Source organism: Mizuhopecten yessoensis, unplaced genomic scaffold, assembly GCF_002113885.1.
Source record: "Mizuhopecten yessoensis strain PY_sf001 unplaced genomic scaffold, ASM211388v2 scaffold716223, whole genome shotgun sequence".
NCBI classification, from domain to species: domain Eukaryota; kingdom Metazoa; phylum Mollusca; class Bivalvia; order Pectinida; family Pectinidae; genus Mizuhopecten; species Mizuhopecten yessoensis.
The window spans coordinates 125,877-151,586 of NW_018480009.1; the positions used below are offsets into that span (position 1 = coordinate 125,877).

The window sequence follows — 25,710 nt, forward strand, 5'->3', positions numbered from 1 at the left end:
ACCTTTTACTCTTATATTGTTTTATTAATTTAACTTTGATTAATAACCTAGTTTAGTCGTTATGTCTAAAATAGTGTGATTGATGAAAGGTTGTTGGTGTGATCTTCGATTTAATTAGTTGATATATTTTGTGTTTTTATGTTGTTAGAAAATACTCTTCAATTTTGTATTCTCTTTTAACTGATTTACAAATATATTAATAATTTTCACATCATGATCTCACATATTTAGGAATAGTTTTGCCGAATGCTTGACTGCAAGAATCACATAAATTACCGTTTTAGATAAATTGTAAAATATAGTGCTCTCTTTAGTGGAGAGAAAATCACAACAGGCATTATTTATCTTTATTTGATACAAAATATCTTCACATAATTATTGAGTATAAATACTTTTGAATATGTCTTTATACAAATAAAAGACTTATTTATAATCTGTTGAAGTTTTGTACAAAATGTTAAAATGTTAACAAAATGGTAAATTTGCGTAAATTTGCGTAAAATGCTAATTTAGTCAGTAGTGATGTATATGTACTTCAGCAATACCAGCAAATCTGGATATAAATGTAACAATATGTTTTAATAATCATCGAACTGGAACGTCTGCACGTATCCAATGTCTGATATATAGTGCCACACGTAATAATGTACACGACATATAACTACCATTGTTTATTCAATGTTGTTGTCAAGGTCAGAGTGGTGAATCCATGTGTCTAGTTTGTCAGCTTGGTCGACAGAAAAAATCAAATTTGTCCATGATTGTCAAACTTAAAAGTTAAACACATGCAATTTAGGATTCAAATCGATCATGATCAGGAAAACATCACGATTAACATTAATCTACTGCAAAAGGGTTTGAAACAATACATATATTTTAATGTTTTACTTAAAATATCATTAGGCTTAACATATCTTAACCAATGGACTTGTAGGTTCGGATTACTTATTTACACACTCCTACCTTACGGCGGTTGGTCGGATGTCACGATTACAATATTTATAAATGTCAGACTTTGTCCAATACGATGCAAACACGATTTACGTACACAATGTTTACTTTGCAGACGGTACACACTTGTGATACCTGATTAAACCCAGGTACACAGTTAATGCATGACTGGCTTACCTCCCCGTCTCAATGCATAAATCGTGATCCTGTTGTGTTAAGATCCATTTGCTAAATTTCATTTATGGCAAATTGTTAAATTCAACTTTTTTAAACATAATTTTACAACTACGAATATTTTTGAATACATCATCTGATTGTGATAATTTTGAATCCTGTGACATACATACTTATTTTTTTCAGAAATTATATAGAATCACTGATTCAAATAATATTAGAATTTAGCATTAAGCTGAAACACCATTGATAGAACATATTTATGTATTTAAACCTCTCTAGAATTACAGAATGCCATAATAGAATAATACCATGATTATCGTATTGAAATCTCTTCCAGTTTTCAAAAGACACAATTACAACTATGTTGTTGATTCTTCATTCAAACTCAATGAAAAATGATTTTTTAAATGGTTTATGACTCATAGTTTTATTTCATACATTTATGTTTAACCATGTAATTTATTTAAGATGGCATTGAAACTAGTACATGACGTCAACTTTCATAAAATAATGAACTGTCAGTTTAAAATGAGATGTTTATTTCTAATTTGTTTTCGTTCTCTTCGTTTCCTCCTCAGGTGTGGAAATTTTCTCTGCTTGTTTAGTCAGGCCAGAGCTTAGCGATCTCTACACATAGGAAAGAACCAAGAGGGAAAAAACGAAAACTTTACATTTCTTTTTGAAAACCATTGGTTATTGCTTTTTTTCTTGTTCCAATCTCAGGTATACTGTTTGCACCATATATGTACATGTAAGAGCCAGAATCAATCTGCTTTATATTATCACAAGAGGGAATTCAACAGGAACTCGGGCAGATTTTGTATCGTCTCTTTTGGGATTGAGAAAAGATCAACCCTGGTCTGCAGGTGCTATTGTAACACTTGGCACTACTATGTTTTCTTTATTTGTTCGCTTACCTCCTGTTCCATTTCGGTATTGACTCCATGAAAACCTCTGTTAAACCCTTTGTCAAAATGATTTGACAGATTAAGGTGTAAAGCTACCGTGTCAAGGTTTGTTGTCAATCACCTATACATGATCGCCTTAGGTGTTGCTAGAAACCAAAACCCTTATAACAGGAAATGAACACGCACAAGTATGTCCGACCCTAACAGCAACATCTGCATTTGTTTCAAACGTCAATACTATGTAACAATTGTATTATTATAATTGACTGTCTGCTGTAGCCAAACATTTGTGACGTAATAAAGGGTTGTATTGTCGTCTTTCAATTTTACTGTTTTCTACACTGTTTCGGGACACTTTTAACACGAATTTTCATATTTTCACCCTAGGACCATTTGATGTAAATGGCCATATGGTGAATTAAATATTTGGTTGTTATTGCCCTTCTGCATCATTAACCTATTTTTTCAATTAATGTTTCCTTACTTTGTATTTTTAGCTATGATAAATGAGAGTAATATAACCGTTGACATCTGTCTGGGACCATTATGGACTATAATATGTCTTTAGGTTTACAGTAAATCTGTTCTTCGTTTGGAAACAGCAAGTGCTATATATTTTCTTTCTCCGGTAGAAAGTGAAAAATCTTATAAATACCAATTTATACCGATGAGCATGTGATTGCAAGATGTATAACAATCGATCTCGTCAAACCTTTACATACCAGATCACTTATTTATTACGATACAATATCATATGAATCATCCTGCATATATTACATTGTCAGTCGAGTTTTTTTAGTTATGGTTTCTTTGTAATGTAGTCTTCTTTTGTAATTGTTACGTTCAGTGTGAACGTTTTATTCTACGAAGTACACTAGCTGTGACATACAACGCGTGCTGTTCGGTTGATTTCTTGTTGAATATGAATTCACATGTATTGTTCCTGTATCGGTTTGAATCAAAGTGCATAGTTGGTTGTATTATACACGGAATAACCAATAATTGTATTGTTGTGATGCGCACCATTGTTAACCATTATGAAGACACTTTTGTAATATTATATATTTTGTACTAGAGCGAGATGCAGCTTTACCAATGTTGATGACTTACTGTATGCCAAACAATATTGGTGGATCGTTTTTTCCTGGTTTACCTTTACAACCAGTTTATTTGTGGATATACAGACCTTAAAAGTCAACCGTGATATGCGACGTTACACTTATTTACTGTACTACATGTAGTATTGTCGGTCCCAACGTGATCGGATTAACCGTGGACATAAAAACACATCGAAATGGTAATATTACTCAGTGAGTGATCTACTTCTTTATCATCCTTTGAAAAACTTAAATTTTGGCACTTTTACATGTAAACGCTTTTGAATTAAGGTTATATGATTTGAACTGTAAACAAACCTTTTTAAAGAAACGTTATGTATTGATATATATTTTATCCTTTCACTTCTACAAATAAAATATAAAAATCGAAACGTGTTTGGTCTTCGGAGTTATAACAATGAAAGCCGGAGTGGAATTGTAAAATATGCCACAGATATATGACACATGGCGCAAAATCGGTGCGTATATATAAATATGTTGTTTTGGTAAAGGTTTGACGTCCTCGAAACGTCATCGTTTGGAGAAGGCCGTCTAGCAGGACACCATCGAAAGATATACCGCGTAAAAGAAAAACTACATCCCATGTGTTGCTGTTAGGCTACATAACAAATGTTGGGTTCTTTAATTTCCCCTTAGCATACATAATACACAGAAGGAACCCCGATTCTGCATGTTGTACATCAGTCGCCTCTTATGCAGCAGAGGGTAACAGCTTCTCTATTCTTTCCCGAACCTGCACAGAGTGAACTCAAAAGACATTAACAAATGAAAACACAAGGGGAACCTTTGGGGTATAAAAAAAGAGAAAAGGAAGATGAAACCCAGCCGTACTCTGTAAGGATGATTGCTTCCTGCTTTACATTTGTCACTTCTCACCCCATTTCCTGTCAAGTCGATGAAAAGTAGGTAGATAATCAGCGATCTTAGTCGTGGAAAACATTGTAATAATTATAAATTGAAATTGTGACGACTGTGTAGATAGAAAACACTGACGACGTCATATAATAATTGGCCAACAGGAAGCGTCTGTCCAGAAAAAACACTGGCAACGTCATATAATAATTGGCCAACAGGAAGCGTCTATCCAGAAAAACCTGATACTTAGAAAACCGATTATTGAGTAAGAAATGTTCTCCGATATGTAAAGGTAGCAATCGAATGATGCCGTGCAATGATACCAAACGCATTTGTGTTCCCGTAATCAACATGGATTGTGTTCCCGTAATCAACATGGATTGTGTTTCCGTAATCAACATGGATTGTGTTCTTTTGATTCTTATTCTGGAGCGCTTTGTGTTGTTAAACAAAAACAAAAGACACTTCACCTTGGTTCGGCGAGAATATAGCCTTTCTGCATTCCACTACATGTACGGATGACGCGACTTATGTGCCCCTACAGAATCGGGTATTGTCCCTGTATCTTTTACTTAGAGGACATTGTAGAAACCAGAACTGATCTGATGACCTTTTAACTGCACCATTGAGGACCTTCGATTTTTTTAGGTCACCTGAGACAAAGTCTCAAGTGACCTATTGCGATCGCCTTTTGTCCGGCGTCGTCCGTCGTCGCTCGTCCGTCGTGCGTCCGTAAACAATTTACACTTTCGACTTCTTCTCCAAAACCCCTGAACCAATTTCAATGAAATTTTGCAGGAACCTTCCATAGACAAAGGTCAACAAAAATAGTGACCGGTTTAGTCCCAAGCCCCCAGGGGCCTGAGGGGCGGGGCCAAAAAGGGTCAAATTGACTAAAATTTCAAAAATCTTCTTCTCAAGACCCAGATATGGTAGAATCAAATACTCTTCATAGATGGAAGGGTCCTACGGTGCTTTATCAAAATTTTGAATTTCTGGACCCTGGGGTCTCACGTTTCCCCCTTGGGAGGGGGTAAACTTTACTATAGTTTATATAGGGAAATCACATATTGGACCAACATTTGTTTAATTTCCATCGGAAGTAATGCAATTTGGGTTAGCATTATCAGTATCAGGTAGCAGTTTGATGGTATGCACATATCAGCCCTGACTGACCCCCAGGGGCTGATGGGTGGGGCCAAAAAGGGTTGAATTGACTGAAATTTCAAAAATCTTCTTCTCAAGACCCAGATATGGTAGAATCAAATACTCTTCATAGATGGAAGGGTCTTAAGGTGCTTTACCGAAATTGTGAATTTCTTGACCCTGGGGTCTCACGTTTCCCCCTGGGGAGGGGGTAAACTTTACTATAGTTTATATAGGGAAATCACATTTTGGACCAACATTTGTTTAATTTCCATTGGAAGTAATTCAATTTGGGTTAGCATTATCAGTATTAGGTAGCAGTTTGATAATAAGCACATATGAGCCCTGACTGACCCCCAGGGGCTGATGGGTGGGGCCAAAAAGGGTCGAATTTACTGAAATTTCAAAAATCTTCTTCTCAAGACCCAGATATGGTAGAATCAAACACTCTTCATAGATGGAAGGGTCTTAAGGTTTATGACCCTAGGGTCTCACGTTTATCCCCTGGGGAAGGAGGGGCAACATTTATTATGGTTTATAATGGCAAATGATACTTTGAATATTACATGTTAATAACTTGATTGGAATTATAACCTTGAGTTGACAGTTTGATACTTTGAAAATTTTGAGCCAGCCCTACCCCCAAGGGCTGTAGGGTGGGGCCCAAAGGAGGCAGTGAGCAAAAATTTCTTCATTTTCCTTGTTTAGAATCAGAGGTGCTAGTTTCAAATACTTTTTAGTTTGAAATCTGTATGCTAGATATTGAATAAGGTGGTTTTATTGTTTTTTGTCCTTTTGAATAATATTTCTGTTCATGTTAAAAACAAAATCAACTCTCTGTATAAATATATCAGGTGACCGTTAAGGCTCATGGGCCTCTTGTTCTCTCTTACTTACCTAATCTTTCTATTCGGTGTTCCTAGGCACCCGTCTTCCCATGGACTTAGCTGTAGCGAGGACACAACCAAACCCTTGACAGAACCAAAATAACTATTTACCCAAAAGGCCCAGAAGAACTATTGAAAGGTTGTAGTTAACTTGAGTTTGTAAATTGTAAATTTTGCAATGTTAAATAATACTTTTGGATTACATTAAAAGACCTTATTTGCTGGACAGGTATATGTTGTTGACCAATGAAATACAGTCAGGAATTTTTTGAGCCGACAGGATTCATGCTCGTAACGATTCCGCTAAGGTCTGTTTTTGTATCAGTGTAACATTGTAAGAGTTATCTTTCTTGATTAAAGACACTAGTGGAACTTTTACAGCTCAAGCTCGAGACAACATTCCGGGGATAGGTTATTCAAATTGCAGATTTTTGAATGATCTGAAAGAAGAATTTTAAACTCGAATGTTTTGTTTTTACATATATAGAACATGCTATTTAACAGTGTCGCATAATTTCAGCGAGTAAAAAGGAAATTAGTGCGAGCACGGACTTAAATCTAATTCCGTGGTCGAGCAAAGAATTGAAACACGAGTCTGAGAACATTTTTCACCATGTAGCCTCTAAATTATAGTTATGTACATCTGTTTTTCTCTTCGGTTTTCATCACCTTTAGTGTTATTACTTTAACATCTTAAATGTTTTAATATGTAAACATTATACAACGAAATCATTTTTAACCTTTTTTCCATTTAAAAAGAGCCCAGTACAATGTACTTCATTATTCCTGTTATTTTAGCGGAATCTGTTTTTTCCTTCCTTCTGGTAACAATCTGTTTTTGTGTCATCTTTGTTCGAGAAACCCACCCTTTTGGGCTTGATTTATATTTGTTTTGGCACCGTGCCATGTATCTACCTGGGGCCTGTTCGTTTATGCGGAACAACCGGTTTGACCGTTTATAAATGTAACAATTTAAGGTATAAATCCTGGCAGACCAACACATGTTAATGTTTCAAGGCTCGCCTGAAAGCAGCATCAGATTACTAGGTCCGACCGTATTTAATAAACGAACAACAGTGGTCCGACCGGTTTGTCCATTTAAACGAAAAGGGCCCATATGTCAGAATATTGGGACAGGGTGGAGTGTCCAGGGCAGGGTATGTCATCTCATTCCAGTGAGGGAGGAGTGTCCAGGGCAGGGTATGTCATTTCATTCCAGTGAGGGTGGAGTTTCCAGGGCAGGGCATGTCATCTCATTCCAGTGAGGGTGGAGTGTCCAGGGCAGGGTTCATCTCATTCCAGTGATGGTGGAGTGTCCAGGGCAGGGCATGCCATTTCATTCCAGTGTGGGTGTAGTGTCCAGGGCAGGGTATGTCATTTCATTCCAGTGAGGGTGGAGTGTCCAGGGCAGGGTATGTCATTTCATTCCAGTGAGGGTGGAGTGTCCAGGGCAGGGCATGTCATCTCATTCCAGTGAGGGTGGAGTGTCTAGGGCAGGGCATGTCATCTCATTCCAGTGAGGGTGGAGTTTCCAGGGCAGGGTATGTCATTTCATTCCAGTGAGGGTGGAGTGTCCAGGGCAGGGTATGTCATCTCATTCCAGTGATGGTGGAGTGTCCAGGGCAGGGCATGTCATTTCATTCCAGTGAGGGTGGAGTGTCCAGGGACGGGCATGTAATTTCATTCCAGTGAGGGTAGAGTATCCAGGGCAGGGTATGCCATCTCATTCAAGTGAGGGTGGAGTGTCCAGGGCAGGGTATGTCATCTCGTTCCAGTGAGGACGGAGTGTCCAGAGCAAGGCATGTCATCTCATTCCAACGAGGGTAGAGTATCCAGGGCAGGGTATGCCATCTCATTCCAGTGAGGGAGGAGTGTCCAGGGCAGGGTATGCAATTTCATTCCAGTGAGGGGGGAGTGTCCAGGGCAGGGTACGCCATCTCATTCCAGTGAGGGAGGAGTGTCCAGGGCAGGGTATGACATCTCATTCAAGTGAGGGTGGAGTGTCCAGGGAAGGGCATGTAATTTCATTCCAGTGAGGGCGGAGTGTCCAGAGCAAGGCATGTCATCTCATTCCAACGAGGGTAGAGTATCCACGGCAGGGTATGCCATCTCATTCCGGTGAGGTTGGAGTTTCCAGGGCAGGGTATGTCATCTGATTCCAGTGAGGGTGGAGTTTCCAGGGCAGGGTATGTCATTTCATTCCAGTTAGGGTGGAGTGTCCAGGGCCGGGCATGTAATTTCATTCCAGTGAGGGTGGAGTCTCCAGGGCAGGTTATGTCATCTCATTCCAGTGATGGTGGAGTGTCCAGGGCAAGGCATGTCATCTCATTCCAGTGAGGGTAGAGTATCCAGGGCAAGGCATGTCATCTCATTCCAGTGATGGTGGAGTGTCCAGGGCAAGGCATGTCATCTCATTCCAGTGAGGGTGGAGTGTCCAGGGCATGGCATGTCATTTCATTCCAGTGAGGGTGGAGTGTCCAGGGACGGGCATGTAATTTCATTCCAGTGAGGGTGGAGTGTCCAGGGCAGGGTATGTCATTTCATTCCAATGAGGGTGGAGTGTCCAGGGCAGGGTATGTCATTTCATTCCAGTGAGGGTGGAGTGTCCAGGGACGGCCATGTAATTTCATTCCAGTGAGGGTGGAGTGTCCAGGGCCGGGCATGTAATTTCATTCCAGTGAGGGTGGAGTGTCCAGGGCCGGGCATGTAATTTCATTCCAGTGAGGGTGGAGTGTCCAGGGCCGGGCATGTAATTTCATTCCAGTGAGGGTGGAGTGTCCAGGGCCGGGCATGTAATTTCATTCCAGTGAGGGTGGAGTGTCCAGGGCAAGGTATGTCATTTCATTCCAATGAGGGTGGAGTGTCCAGGGCAGGGCATGTCATTTCATTCCAGTGAGGGTGAAGTGTCCAGGGCAGGGTATGTCATCTCATTCCAGTGAGGGTGGAGTGTCCAGGACAGGGTATGCCATCTCATTCCAGTGAGCTGATGCTTTTAAGAGATGCTGTCATCTGTGGACAATGTTTTCATATGACTTTAGCTGAAACCTGACAATCTGTCAAAAGTTTTTAGTTAACTTGAACTTCGTCGCTTCAAACAAACAAAACCATCTTAGATATCATAGACATTCACAAAAACGCAAAAGGACCTGTGTGTTAGGGAGTCCTGACAACATAGAATATCAGCCATGGTTTTCCTGGAGGATATTGTGACCACCAATATTTTATTATATGTTGAAACTTGCCCGGCAGAAATCCATGACAACACATTTTTGGTCAACATGACGCATCTATTCAGTAAACTTCGGAGGGTTTCTCCAAGTACCAAAGGTGCTGCTGTATTATGAAAAGATTTTTTTTTTACAGTTTTGCATCCCCATACAGCTACGGTCATATTTGTAGGAAGACGATGTCCGCAAAAGATGGGAGCCGCTCAAGATTCTCTTTAAAATGTCATCTCTCTGAAATGTTGTAACTAGACTTTCACCTGGTCACATTTTACCATCGAAAAAAAAGAAAATTTGATTTTGAATTTTATTTATGGTATACCGTGTGCATCATATTTTACTTAGCACACTTAAATTTAAACTTTTAACAGATAAGCTCATTGATGATTTGGCGCAACCCAATTTCTGCAAAGGATGACAATACAGAAACATGAATTAGCATTCTCATAACTCATAACAATATCTAGAGCTCTAAAAACGCTAAAGTAATACTTCCGCCAAAATATGTACATTCACAGTATGAAAGACATGTCACGAGATTGGTGATCGCTGATTTGTGATATTATAAAAACTACAGATCAGAGTCTCATACATTATCACCTTTATTTGTAACTGAAACATGCTACTGATGGATTGCTGATTGTTCTTTAATGATAAAAACAACAAACGAGTTGGTGATTATTTAAGGTCGTTTTATTTTGTATCTCCTCAAACCTACAGCCCAAAGTTCTCCAGGGCTACAGGACCCAATGTTACAACATTATACTGAGGTAGATAAATAAAGCGGAAGTAGTCCTACCTAGACACTCCAATTAGTTCTCTTAGTCTTATCTGTGACATGTATTTAGTCCTACCTGGACTCTCCAATTAGTTATCTTACCTGTGATGTGTATTTATACCTACCTAGACACTCCAATTAGTTCTCTTAGTCTTATCTATGACATGTATTTAGTCCTACCTGGACTCTCCAACTAGTTCTCTTAGTCTTATCTGTGACGTGTATATATACCTACTTAGACTCTCCAATTAGTTCTCTTAGTCTTATCTGTGACGTGTATTTATACCTACCTAGACACTCCAATTAATTCTCTTAGTCTTATCTGTGACGTGTATTTAGTCCTACCTAGACTCTCCAATTAGTTCTCTTAGTCTTACCTGTGACGTGTATATAGCCCTACCTAGACTCTCCAATTAGTTCTCTTAGTCTTATCTGTGACGTGTATTTATACCTACCTAGACTCTCCAACTAGTTCTCTTAGTCTTACCTGTGACGTGTATTTAGTCCTACCTAGACTCTCCAATTAGTTCTGTTAGTCTTATCTGTGACGTGTATTTATACGTACCTAGACTCTCCAATTAGTTCTCTTAGTCTTACCTGTGAGGTGTATTTAGCCCTACCTAGACTCTCCAATTAGTTCTCTTAGTCTTATCTGTGACGTGTATTTAGCCCTACCTGGACTCTCCAATTAGTTCTGTTAGTCTTATCTGTGACGTGTATTTATACGTACCTAGACCCTCCAATTAGTTCTCTTAGTCTTACCTGTGACGTGTATTTAGCCCTACCTAGACTCTCCAATTAGTTCTCTTAGTCTTATCTGTGATGTGTATTTAGTCCTACCTGGACTCTCCAATTAGTTCTCTTAGTCTTACCTGTGACGTGTATTTAGCCCTACCTAGACTCTCCGATTAGTTCTCTTAGTCTTACCTGTGACGTGTATTTATATGTACCTAGACTCTCCAATTAGTTCTCTTAGTCTTATCTTTGACGTGTATTTATATGTACCTAGACTCTCCAATTAGTTCTCTTAAGTCTTATCTGTGACGTGTATTCATACGTACCTAGACTCTCCAATTAGTTCTCTTAGGCTTGTCTTTGACGTGTATTTATACGTACCTAGACTATCAATTAATTCTCTTAGTCTTACCTGTGACGTGTATTTATACCTACCTAGACTCTCCGATTAGTTCTCTTAGTCTTACCTGTGACGTGTATTTAGTCCTACCTAGACTCTCCGATTAGTTCTCTTAGTCTTATCTGTGACGTGTATTTATACCTACTTATACTATCAATTAGTTCTCTTAGTCTTACCTGTGACGTGTATTTATACCTACTTATACTATCAATTAGTTCTCTTAGTCTTACCTGTGACGTGTATTTAGTCCTACCTAGACTCTCCGATTAGTTCTCTTAGTCTTATCTGTGACGTGTATTTATACCTACTTATACTATCAATTAGTTCTCTTAGTCTTACCTGTGACGTGTATTTATACCTACTTATACTATCAATTAGTTCTCTTAGTCTTACCTGTGACGTGTATTTAGTCCTACCTAGACTCTCCGATTAGTTCTCTTAGTCTTATCTGTGACGTGTATTTATACCTACTTATACTATCAATTAGTTCTCTTAGTCTTACCTGTGACGTGTATTTATACCTACCTAGACTCTCCAATTAGTTCTCTTAGTTTTACCAGTGACGTGTATTTATACCTACTTAGACTTATATATTTCGTCTTAACCTAGACTCTCTAATGACACATTCATGTATTAAGTCATACCCAGACTCCTAAAGAAGTGTTCCTATCTTTGCCACGTATAATTTCCACTCCGGACTCTTAAAATAATTCCTCTTCTCTTTGACGTGTATTAGATTCTCAATGATCTCCCATCTTTGCCTATCAAGATTTAATATTTTTCTCGGTTTCTAACGACTTATTTTCCTGCTTCAATACTAATGCAAGTCATCTTCTTTTTCATTGGCTTTGTTTTTAATGTTTAAACATTAAGTCAACATTGTTCAGTATCTTACACATTAGCATCTTGTTTTTCAATTTAGCAATTGAACAGATAAGTATATCAGAATTCTAAAATGTAATGTTATTACCATTATACTATACCTCACTTTGTGACAGTGAAAAGTTTACAAATGTATTAGAAATTCTACACAAAAAATACGCATTTTGATTTTGTTTCTAAACGAAAATAAATGGCAAATAAAACAGAAAGAGAGAAAAAAACCCACTGTGGTGACTTTTCTAAGTCATTAATCAGGCCGATAGGTTGTAAACAAGCCCCAGAAAGGGTATAGGAGGATATAGAGATAGTATGTTAGACGTACAATGTTGAGTAGACATATCTGTACCAGCTACAGTGATACAATATGAGTTTTGTTTTAACATACACACACGAGTTTACAGAATCATTGTTCTTTAGAAAAATTCTTTAACTGCACCAACAAAACAATACATTACCAAAGATAACAATATATGTAAGTTATACACACACATCATCAGTACGATAATGCTACAGTAGTTTTGATTGCTATTGCTCAGGTGGGTCAGTGTTCAGGGCCAGACTTTTATTAGCTACCATACTGTGACAAAATCGTACTTAACTACAGACAGTAAAACCTCAATATAATGCCACACATATTGTTTGCCACCACGCTTACTGAGAGCATATTTCAAGGTTCTGTTTTCATTTTATCCCTAATGGTTTCTCTATGTTTCTCCCTTGATATATCACCAATTGTTTTATTGTTTTAAATATGCGAAAATAAATAAATATTCTTGCATCTTGTATTGAACCCCTATTCTATAACATCAAAATGCTGCTGGTTAACGGTGGCAGCATGATTAAGTTAGTTACTTTTCAGTACCTTACAGTATGAAGGAAATGGTACAGATGAATAATTAATGAGTTTGTTGGCAAAATAATTTCTCAAATATTAGTAAAACGATTTATCCCCCTTCCCCCATATGTGATCACTTATGACACCGAGGCATAACAGGTTGTCTCCCCTTCCCTATGTAGTTGCCACCCACAGTCTGGTCACAGAAGTTTGAAGGTTTAAAAGTGTACTCATTATATAACCACATCAGTACATCCCCTTTCATATACCACTAAACCCCTTTTGCTCTTTCCTAATCACACATAATATGCCCACCTCATTAATTGCCAACCCTGTCTAAATGGTGGCTGTGTAACAAGCATTTTATTATAACATTTTGAAAATAAACCAGAATATGCACCATTCATATGTTGAAGTTTTTTTCAGGTGGTTTCTGAAACTTATCACTCAAAGAAGCTAGTGTGTGATATTTTAAATGATATTTTAATTTGAAGTCTGTTGAATCGCTTTCATACATGACATACCCTATTTACATTATTATTGTACTGGCTTTTTTAAAATGGATTGAAGTTATTTGGATTACAAATACAACCATACATATTCATACTGATCCTCTCAAAAGGTGACAGTAACATTCTCACAAACACGGTGCCTCACAGAGTCTCTCAACCATCCCCTTGCACAATATTGCACTATAAACACAACGTCAACTGTATAACTTTCAGTTTTAAATATAGCGAACAAAATCTTTGATCTCAGATATAGAGGTATAGATATGGTGAGTATACAATTGACAAAAAAGTGCCCTTAATCTGTCAACTGTCAATTGTTTTCTAAAACAGAAACTTATAGAAAATTCCCAGTGATTCCATCACTCTTAACTCATTCACCCCTGAAATTTCATAATGAACTATTCTAACCTTTGTATTGGATGAGTTCAAATGTGTATTCAGGGGTGAATGAGTTAAGCTAAACAAATATTGAGTATTAAAATGATGACAAATTAAGTGCCCACTTGTGAAATACATTTTTTCAAATTCAAACAGAAATGTCCCAGTGACTCCCCCTTTTTAAACGTCTACTTTAGCAGGATGTGCAAGCTTTTTTCATTGCAGACATAAATCAGAACTGTGTCTACAAATCTATATTTACCTTCGAAAATTAAACAACAGCAACTCATTAATCCATGATCATATATTTCTAATGTTAAACAAGCTTAATTGTCCCAATCTAATATTTTCTAAGCAACATCTTGTCCTCTTAAAATTCCATAAAATGATCTCAGATTTCTAGTTTGGAGTAAACCTCTGCTGATTTAGTACTTAACAATAGAAAGTGCAAAAATGTGAAAGATGAAAATAGAACTGCATGTGAGACACAATCTTTTGTAGGATCAGTGACCTATCAGAATCAGAGTGGATCCTGTGTGGATTCTGTGTGTGATGAGCCTGGGTTTGCTATCCATCAAATATTTTGTAAGTCTGTTTTCCATGAAATGAACGCTAATCATATCAGCTGCTGTCAAAAATTCCCATATCTCTCTCCTGACTCACAATTCTGGCTCTAGTAGGGTCTGACCATTTTAATTGGAACAGACACTTTCTCCAACATAAAAGGAACATGTCTGTCTTAATTATGTTACTATTTAATGATGTCACTGTCACTGGAGACAAAGAGTTTCACTTTTTTCTTCTGATCGTCTACTTAAACATTCCTCCATCTGCCTGAATGCAATGAAACGCTGATCCAACGTATTTTGTCTCTAAGTGTGATTTCTAAGTGGCTGAAGTAATGAGAAGCATTTAGTCCTGATCACAATAATATGCTATAACATCAGATGGCAAAATTATAGTGGAATTCTTGTTATAGATATTGATTATTTTCAGTCCATCATTAAAATTCAAACCATGGACATGACAATGGAACCAGAATACGAAAATGACAATAACGTTGATCGTAGTCTGAGAGGATACCAAATTTGCATGTGTAATAATTCCGACGTTTTATAAAACGCCATCAGTCTGAGGAACACTGTGGCAGTCATTGGTAATATTCACCGTAATTAACAATATCAAAAACAATATCAAACAGGGTCAAGAATAATAAGAAGTGCTACCTTCGTAAAAATGTCTCCCTAATATATTTTACCCATAGTTACGACCCTGTATCATGAGTATATGTATGAGCAAGGTGAGAGTATTCAGGACATGGATGGCCACCATTTATCATCCAATACATGGAACAAAAACAGTGTTAGAGAAAAGGTATAGACTGGTACATATGAATATGGAAATTCACTAAACGTCTAACAGGGAGCCAGCTACAAAATAAAGAATTAAAAACAAATCATGACTGAAAAATCTGCCACATATGATACACTGAGGACTTTGATTGAATTTTGTTGTTGAAGCCTGATTTATATCCATTGTGTAAGCCACAGACATATATATATATATATCTACAGACCACCTAATGTATAGAGATGGTACAGAGGAAATTTTGCCACATTCAACAGTGAATATAAAATTTGGGTGATGATATATATATCTAATGATAATAAAAGGCTTAATTATAACTTAACTTTTAGAAAATTTTGTGAAAACACAAATCTACCTTCATTGGAACATTTTTTTTTACAATAACTTAATAATATACAATGGAAATTAATGAATATTCAACCATTTCTTCCTTAACAAACATTCAACAGAATCTTACTTAATAAGTTTTCAACATAATCCATACTATATTCATTACAGGGCAGATAAAATCTGCTGAATATTCATTAAGTAAGATTCTGTTGAATATTTGGTATTAAATTTTTTGAATCGAATTAATACAAAAAATGAATATTCAAAAGAATTCATATTGTATTCTTGATGGTAAGTAAAATCTGTTGAATATTCATTAAGTACATGTATATTCATTGATTAATTACCGAAAAGTGTTACATAAGAAGTGGAATACAGTGACTAAGACCCGTTGAGTTTGAAAATCTATATGACATGAAGAGTTATATGGCATTCCAAAGTAAAAATCCAGTAATTATTGATCTACTCAACCTTCAGTGACCTCAAAAATCATACAATGTGTCAAAGGTCAAGGTCAATTCCTAGCCTCCATTATTTCCATTCTGACATGTATGTACCTTTATATAATTTGAGATTATCCAATAGGAATTAAACATAATGCTATGTAGATATATATTATTATGTACAATTTTTTACAAAAAACAAAACAAAAGTTACATAATTACCATACAAAATGAACATCCATCAAATACGTATTGTATCACAGAATTGTGCTGGTTGGATGACTATGTAACACAGTAATAACACTATGCTGATGAAATAGGATAATTGTGAGAATAATTGTAAGAAATATCATGATGCCCCTTTGGCTTTGTTTGTACGCAAACACATAGGAACGTTGATGACAGAATCACCGACGCGCTCCAATAAGTTTGACAAAGTCATAAAACAAGGTGTCCATCTTATATAATGAACACAACCTATTCTTGATATATGCAAAAAAGATATAATGCTGACCGGTAAAGTACACAAACTTTTCAGCATCAGACAAAGGTTGATGTTGACCCGACTGGCCAAAGTCTAAGCAAGATTTAAAAAATAATTAAATTAATTAATTTGTGAGTCATTAATCTCACAAAACTCTGAACAATTGAGCCCTGGTAACACAATTATTAAGAGTGACCTTCAACCTATCAAGGTCATCATGTTGACCCCCTCAGGGTTATTATATATAAACTTCTCAGGGTCATTCGGTTAACCTTCCATTTGTTTTCAAACTTCTCAAGGTCATTATATGAATTTCTCAAGGGCAATGAATAAACTTCTCACTGTCATTTTATAAACAATTCAAGTTTGTTAATCTAATTATGTTATCTTTTGAAATCACTTGGTACTCCATAATCTTTCGAGTCAATGTCCAGGGCCACCAGTTACATGCCAAACTCCCGAAAATGATAACACAGTCTGATCACTCAGGCAATCAAACTTCCATGACCATCTGCCCTAGCTCTCATCCACTCTGTCACTGACCGGCTGCCAATGGTGGCCATCTTGAAAGACCTAACAGGAATGACCCATATACTGTATCACATTCAGCACTAGCACTAAAGTCCACAACCATGAGGGTTGCCATGGTGATAGTCTGTTACTATGGGAGTAACCATGGTTATCCTCACTGACATTTTGTTCCTGGGTGACCCCCTTTGAAGACATGTATCTCTCCGCTAACTGGTTCATCAAGTCAGACCTGAAATATACAACAATCTTCTATAATACATATTCTTTTAATCAAGGCTCAATAACATTGTTTAAAAAGTTCAGAAGTAATATGTAAAGGGGAAGGTAATGGCAACAATAGAATTACTTATATATCAGCTTTAATTAAAATCTGCCTGGTGACGCAGGTAAAAATGTCTTTGGTATGCCAATGCAGTTACATGTTTCTTGAATTTTGATTGGTCAAAACAGTAACATTTTGGCCAGGTGATGAAAAGATAATTTGAAGAAAACTTAAGTTGAAATCAGAACAGTGGATAGGGAAAAGAAAATTTCCTCAACCAATCACAAGCCAGTGGCGCTATCTTGAAGTTTGAAATAGATTAAGGCCAAAGAGCTTTACACTTGGTCAAGGAAATAAAAGGATATTTTTTACAAAGCATTGATGAAGCATTATGACGATAACAGGGTAGTTATTAGATAATCATACGCACGTTTCAGCATCCATCTTTACCCAGAGGTCGTTGAAAGGTTTCTCTTTATACCGATTATAGATTTTCTTTCTGTGTTTATCTCTTTTCTTCAACCAATCACTGAAAAAAAGAAGTCATGTTTTATTGTACTCGTGTATCTTCTTGTTACATACCGTATATGTTGAACGTAAAAATATTTGTCAACCAAAGAAACCTCCAGTGAGATGTCCTTCATTCCACATTTTAAATGAGGGAGAAAGTGCATAAATCGTGTCTGTAGCATTTTTGATTAATTTATTCCATCCTTCTAATTCAGAATAACTTGTAAGAGCTTTGATATTATCTATATACACCTGTTAAATCTAATTTACATCCCCTACAGCAACTGTTCCATCATTTGACCCCAGGATATAGATTTAGTGTTTGTGTCCGCTTTGATTTGAATGAAATTTGTTTTAGGTAGTTTTGTAGATCTTGGTCAACTTGAGAGCGTGCTGATATATAGTTTTAACAATAATATGACATCTGGATGGGAATTTATCATTAATACTTCAAAAGACATTTATCTAGAATTATGTTAATGAAAGGGTTCAAGTAAAAATAACCCTCAGCAAAATTATTTATCATAAATCTAGTCATTCTATAAAATTTCTAAACTTCCCTGCAAGTCAACTCAGAGTAAGATATTTACATTGCCAACTGGATGGAATACCATACATCCATATATCTTCATGGCAGATTAATTGCCATGTTAACCGGCTAGGAGATTCATTCTCTATTTCAAAACGTCCGCAAATGCTAAAGCCATGGATAAATACCATCAATATTTCAATAATTTTCTCACATTTGAAAATTCAGATACCCACAAATAAAATATACAGGAAAACAAATTAACATTACTCTGTTTTCTTGATGGAGGATTTGGCAGCTGACATTCACTGTACCACAGCAATAGTGTGATGTCACAATTACAACAGAATTCAACAAAAAAAGGTCTTAGTAGATAATGCCACGGACGTCCTATTTACAGAAAGGTAAAGGACAAGAATAGTAACCTAAGTCACCCCTCTGTCTATTTACAGAAAGGTAAAGGACAAGAATATTAACTTAAGTCACCCCTCTGTCTCTGTTTTTAAACATGCATAAAATAATATTTCTGAAAGGATCATTAATAGTTCTCCCAAAGAACATGTTGATCTATATTGTTGGAGCTGCCCTATATATATATATAGTTTAGCCTCTGGAAGTTCAGTGACCTTCAGAATTGGAATTGGAGGTCCAGTGTCGTCCAGAATTTATTTGTTAATGGCACACAAACAGAAATTTAAATTCACTTAAATTCCAGTGGTATTCAAGTGTATATTTGTATTTCGTTGGAAGTCAGTTGAATTCTATTGAGCTTTTTTCTATGGTTCCATTTACAGTGATTATAATGTTACTGCTTACCTGTAATCTGTGTCCGACTCCAATTGGAACCAGAAATCACTAAAACTATCATAATTTGGAAAGGATGTGTTCTTCCCCTTCTTCCTATTTTTTCCATGATGCTTATTAGAATTTTTATGCCTGAAAAAATAAAGAAGAGAAAAAAGTTGCAATTGTAATTTTTGTAACACCAGTTAACTCCCCTGAACCAAAGGGTTTGTGCCATTTAATTGTGACATTGATAGCCTCTATTCATGCAGTAACAAACCACTTAATGACAGATTTGTACACATAAGTTATAATAGAAATGTAAGGAAAACACTGAGGTTATTCTGAATATCTTTAACAGTAAAAAATGCTAATTTAAATTTAACTAGAATTTTGTTTTTGTGAACAAACATATGTCTCCCCTTATTAGCCAATAGACAAACTTTGGTATAAAAAAATCAACAAAGGGCCATATCTCTTTATATAGTGCGGCATGAGACCCGAATTAAGAATATGGCACTCCTACTTCCCAAGATACATTAAAACTATAGCAAATTTGGTCAACGTAGGTGAAATAAAATGGAAGTTATGCCGTGGACAAACTTTGGTATTAAAAATAAACAAAGGGCCATAACTCTGTATATAGTGAGGCACAAAACCTGATTTTAGTGCGAGAGATTCCACCTTCCCAAGATACCAATAATGCTATTTCTTTTGTCTAGTTACTGGGGTATGGGATATCTGGATGTCTTACTTTGGAATGATGCTGTCTGCGGGCGTATGCTCCACCCTGTACCCCTCCTCCCACAGGCGGTCAAGGATGGTATTGTTACCTAGGAAATGACCTACAACATACAAAGGTTACAAAGGCTTAATGCCAGGTACAAAATAAATTCACAATCACACATACAGTATGAATATATTGGAAAAAAATAATCATATTTGAGTTTAGAATATGTAACAATAGATTTTCAGCAATGTTTCCACTAGTGAAAGTGTATAAATCATTACGGTTATATTTTCCAGGAAAGTTATGAACTTTTCAATAGATACCATAAATGAGAATCCGATTCAAATACATTGTGCCTAGTTTGGTTACTTTAAGCTTGAACAAGCTTCAGATTCAACATTTTTTGTAATTTTGCATATAGTTTGGGTGACTGCTATAAAGCAAGAATTTCGAGTTACACGACTGTCCCCTGTAATTTTAATTACTGTTGTGGTTGATTTCAACTACTAACTGGTAACATAGTTATTTATCTGTGTCACCTACTGCACAAGTCAGGGCACAGGTAAATACTACTCTACTGTATTGAAGGGGAACTCATCCTATATCCATGCAGAGAAATAGCATGGCCTTGGTTCACATAATTACTCATTCAGAGGGAAGATTGAACCAAATTAAGTTTGAAATAAATTAAATATCAATTAAATTGCCTTATAATCACATTTTTTAAAATTTATTCAGCAATTTTTAATTCATATGCTAAGGATGCTTATTATCATAAACTCATCATGAAACAAGGTGAAACATTTTCTTGACTATATTTATGTATTTGTGGACTTGTGCATAAATAATAAAACAGCTGTAAGTTATTTTGTATCCGTATCTTGTAACTGTAAACGTTCTAGATTAATTAATTGTTATACAAATTTGGTTCATATTACATAGACAATGAGATCTGCCATAACATATATCACTTACAACAAGCATAAATTTCACAAGCAATACTTGTAATGTATAGGGTGTGTTTTTATCGTAAATTTAATTTTTCTTTTAACTTTTCCATCAAAACTTTAGTAATAAGAGTCTTTATATTGACCAGCCCCTCAGTCATGTATGTATCTTATATTTATATATGGTTGTGCCCCTCAGGACTAACACCATTTATTTCTTTCGACTACAGAATCCTGTATGTCAAATTTAACTGAAATCACAAACTACCCATAATGAAGGCATTTATACTGCTACAAAACACTATAGAGAGTTGCGCACAGTAGCCTCCCCTTAATGTTGGGTTGATATATTTGTAGGTTACTACACAAGTTACACAATTTGATTCCCTTTCATGAGGATGCCCCAGCAACAATGCTCTAGTCTAAAACTTGAAATCCCTAAAACCTTTCTAAACAGATTTGATGGAGGACGCTGTGCCGTGACACAAAATTACTCACAGGACCTTTGGGCCAGGTGAGCTAAAATTGCCAATATACTGTCGCCAAATATTGACTGATGATAAGATGTCAATTCTGTAAAAGATGTCATCTTTCAGACAACAGGAACTATAAGTAGAATCTGTGTAAAAGTTAACATAACAATGTCTACAGTTTTACTGTAATTTGAATGTCTAAAAAGATTCTGTCTCCAGAGCTCAGACTAGAATTGAATAATATGACTGACTGTTAACCATAAAATGTATAAGCTGTCGACAACTTCCCGACAGAAGCAGAGTGAAGCATGCTTACAGCTACAGACTATTATATCTACCTGTTGATACCTGTAAGATCAAAGACAAACCTGCATTCCAGCATCAAATTATGACAAATACACCCCATAGGTAAATCAAATCTAACGCAACACAGGTACAAAAACAACATTCTGACTACCGATACAGCCTACAGCGGCCCTACATCAAATACACAATGGCTTGTTCTGGGCAACGTCTGTCAGATACCACATTATACGGTTATTGAATTTTTAAGTCTTCAATCTATAGCCAATTCTAAAATGAGAATTTAATTTCCCTTGCTTGTAAGTTATGTGTCTGTTTTACGAGAGAAACACCTATGTTTCACAGAAGTAGAACAGCAGAGTAATTGATATGCTAGATGATATAGACTTGTAAACAAGTAAAACTTGAGATTCTCCAATAAAATACACCTCTGTAAGGTGTCCAGCAACAATCTCCTTAACTTCAGCGATTTACTAAAACATTGTTTTGGTCCTAGATTTATTAGTCTCAAGTTTGTTACAAGCCTACGAGTGATATAATATAGCATTAAGTTCAACAGGTGTGTTCTCATTTGTAGGAGAGATACTACGACAGAATCAGATTAAAATCAGAATGATGATCAAGGTCTACTTAGCAGAGATGCCATCGGCAGGTGCTTCAAGTCATACCTCTATTAAATATGTACTTTTTCAGTATTCGATCACTCATGTTTGTAGGCCAAGAATTTCTAATCGTAATTCATCCAATATTTTAAAGAGCTGCACATTTTTTATTGTAAATATTTAGTGTGTAAATGAAAAATATTTCTTTCAACTTTGCCATGGAATTTCCAAATAATCAGATAGCTTGTAAGAAAATGAAATAAAAAGATGACACAGGATTTGCCCACTTGACATGATTATCTCCCCCTTGGAGCCATGTACAATCAAATGTTGGGACCCTTACAATGAATTTTGTTGAAAATTTATCAAAATAATTGTAAGTTTGAATGAAAAATGTGAAGGGACAAAATTTGTTGTGGTTAAGTTTTTTCATTAGTAAAAGTTTGTACTTTTTTTTTAGTGTTGTTTTTTGGTGAAATTTTGAACATATTTCTGTGACCTGATATGCACCAAAATGTCTTTGCTTATTTTTTTTCTGGCCTTAAAGATTGGGGGGGAAAAAGAGGTTATTTTGCAGACTGCTGGAAAAGAAAAATATATCGGAAACAGACAGTATAACAGGTATGTTCTCCAGTAAACGACCAGCCTATACACTACTACCTGTAAAGACTACAACACCTATATGCTACTTTGTAGAAAGTGTGTGGTATATATTCTCTCTAAGTCAGTGCAATGCTGAAGACTGAGTATTTGTACTTGTTGGAACTACCTGAACCTCTTGAGATGAAAGAAATAGAAGTGACATGAAATTGGTGTAAACTAATGTTATTTTCATCTCGAGTCATCTTGTACCTGGCCAGCACAGGCAAGTGCTTTGTTGTGATCTGTGCCAAAATCTCTAAAACAGAAACCGGTGGAGTAGTGGGTGTTTATTCAACCACCCTGTTGCAATCACACAAGCCAGACTATGGCCAATGTTGGGTATGGCTTCGGCATTTAATGTTCTGGAAACTGTTTACTCAGTACTGTATTAAATTGGCAACTAGCACCTCACGATCTACACAGATCTATACACCGATTGCAAAAGCTATCAGCTCTTAATTTTCAATCTAAGTAGGTCTAAGTAACCTCCCATCTACACCCCCTCCCCTAAATTCCTGCTTTTCCTGTCCAACCCTATCATGCAAACTTCTGATCCCTTCCTCCCCTCCCCTGGACCTAGCTCCACCTTCCCCACCTTATCTACCTACAATGCCCTCCCTTGGACCTTGCTCTATCTTCCCCACCTTATCTACCTACAATGCCCTCCCCTGAACCTTGCTCCACCTTCCCCACCTTATCTACCTACAATGCCCTCCCTTGGACCTTGCTCTATCTTCCCCCCCTTATCTACCTACAATGCCCGCCCCTGGACCTTGCTCCACCTTCCCCACCTTACCTACCTACAATGCCCTCCCCTGGACCTTGCTCCCCCTTCCCCACCTTATCTACCTACAATACCCTCGCCTGGACCTTGCTCCAGCTTCCCCACCTTATCTACCTACAATTCCCTCCCCTGGACCTTGCTCCACCTTCCCCACCTTATTTACCTACAATACCCTCCCCTCCCCTGAACCTTGCTCCCCCTTCCCCACCTTATCTACCTACAAAGCCCTCCCCTGGACCTTGCTCCGCCTTCCCCACCTTATCTACCTACAATAACCTCCCCTCCCCTGGACCTTGATCCACCTTCCCCACCTTATCTACCTACACTGCCCTCCCCTCCCCTGGACCTTGCTCCCCCTTCCCCACCTTATCTACCTACAATTCCCTCCCCTGGACCTTGCTCCACCTCCCCCACCTTATCTACCTACAATGCCCCCCCCTGAACCTTGCTCCCCCTTCCCCACCTTATCTACCTACAAAGCCCTCCCCTGGACCTTGCTCCGCCTCCCCCACCTTATCTACCTACAATGCCCCCCCCTCCCCTGAACCTTGCTCCACCTTACCCACCTTATCTACCTACAATGCCTTCCCCTGGACCTTGCTCCACCTTATCTACCTACAATGCCCTCCCATGAACCTTGCTCCACCTTCCCCACCTTATTTACCTACAATACCCTCCCCTCCCCTGAACCTTGCTCCACCTTACCCACCTTATCTACCTACAATGCCATCCCCTGGACCTTGCTCCACCTTCCCCACCTTATCTACCTACAATGCCCTCCCCTTGTCTGCCCTATCAGGTCCTCCTCCCTTCTCCACCATGCCAGTTTCTAATCCACTCCCTACCCTCTCCAAACCCTTATTTCTCCTACCCCACTTTATCAATGTCTGATCCAAATTCTCCCCTCTCCAGACCCCCACCAAATCTATCAATTACAGGTTCCTTCACCTCCAATCACCCTTGTTTTTTTCTTACTCTACTGTATCAACCATGACCTCTCCCCCTTTACCTGTCCTAGCCAGGTCCTGCTCCCTTATCAACCATACACCTCTTCCTCTATTATCCTGTACTGAACTCAATCTCCCAAATCCAAAGACCAATATCCCCTAGCTGCAGTTGAGATTGTTACAGATTGCCACACTTTTACCATACCCATATACAAAGTGATGGTCACTACCCTCCTCCCTCCCCCCACTCTCACCCCAAACCGTATACCATTATATCAATGCCCCCTCCCACTCTCAACCCAAACCATATACCATTATATCAATATCCCCTCCCACTCTCAACCCAAACCATATAACATAATATCAATGCCCCCTCCCACTCTCAACCCAAACCGTATACCATTATATCAATGCCCCCTCCCATACTAAACATATCTACCATCTCAATAACATATAACACCAGAACAGTCGTATCACACAAGACATATGCTTCAGTAAGTTGCCTTGAAATTTAAAAGTAAGTCAAAATGATGGATGCATTGTTGTGTTTTCTCAATTACAGTTCAATCCCTGCAGTATCTTACCGCCTAACTCTCGTCATCTCCCTAACAGTAACTTATACAACCCTGTTGTATATATACATGAAATACCAGCACACACAAAGCCCATCCATCTATGACAGAGATATGATCCTCCTAAGACCTTGAAAAGCCTTCCTAACTTAACACAGTGCTAAACTGCACCTAAGAACCGAATCCCTCCAATTTCTCCCTAATTCAAAATAATGCAGAAAATGCCCGGTAGTTAGCAATACTTCAACATTTGCCTAGGCCTTAGAATTTCACCTATGTCACAATTGCACACCTCAGCTATCCTAGACAAATTCTCCAGTATGTGGAGAATCTATTCAGTTAGTATAGGTCCTTCTGGTAGAGTTTCCTCACTCCAGATCATTACACTGGGAATGTAACAGGAGGCAGTATGATAATTGGTCTGGTCAGTATCCCCCCCCNTCCCAACCCCTTTTCTTTTATCCATGGTCACTGTTCAGTTTCCCAACCCCTTTTGTCCCTGACTATAGTACATGTATTACCCCTCAAAACCTCCTGTCCCCTGGTCAGTTTCACCCTTTCTAACCTAAAGTCCCTGACATATATCCCCCTTAGGACCACCTGTGTCCCTGACCAGTCCCATTCTCCTGGCCAGTAATCACCTCCCTTAGCCTCTAATGATCAGCTGTCTGTCTGTATTTGTAG

At 37.5% G+C, this 25,710-nt stretch overlaps 1 protein-coding gene across 2 annotated transcripts in view; it reads right to left on the reverse strand.

Moving 5' to 3' along the window:
• Positions 1 to 9,750: 9,750 nt before the first annotated feature.
• The window catches only part of LOC110442181 (metalloprotease TIKI2-like), a 94,159-nt gene continuing 78,199 nt past the window's right edge, over positions 9,751 to 25,710 (reverse strand). Inside the window, exons 4-9 of one of the 2 annotated variants that reach the window (XR_002461990.1) lie at positions 19,781 to 19,871; positions 19,060 to 19,179; positions 17,635 to 17,733; positions 10,972 to 17,171; positions 10,445 to 10,916; positions 9,751 to 10,334 (exon numbers count right to left, since the gene is read on the reverse strand). Coding sequence is in view for 1 of the 2 variants with exons in the window: in XM_021485666.1 (XP_021341341.1) it covers positions 16,985 to 17,171; positions 17,635 to 17,733; positions 19,060 to 19,179; positions 19,781 to 19,871 (497 nt within the window). In the remaining variant the exon portion in view is untranslated. Of the gene's footprint in view, positions 10,335 to 10,444; positions 10,917 to 10,936; positions 17,172 to 17,634; positions 17,734 to 19,059; positions 19,180 to 19,780; positions 19,872 to 25,710 lie in introns of those variants that run through there. The other variant, XM_021485666.1, reaches the window with a different exon arrangement.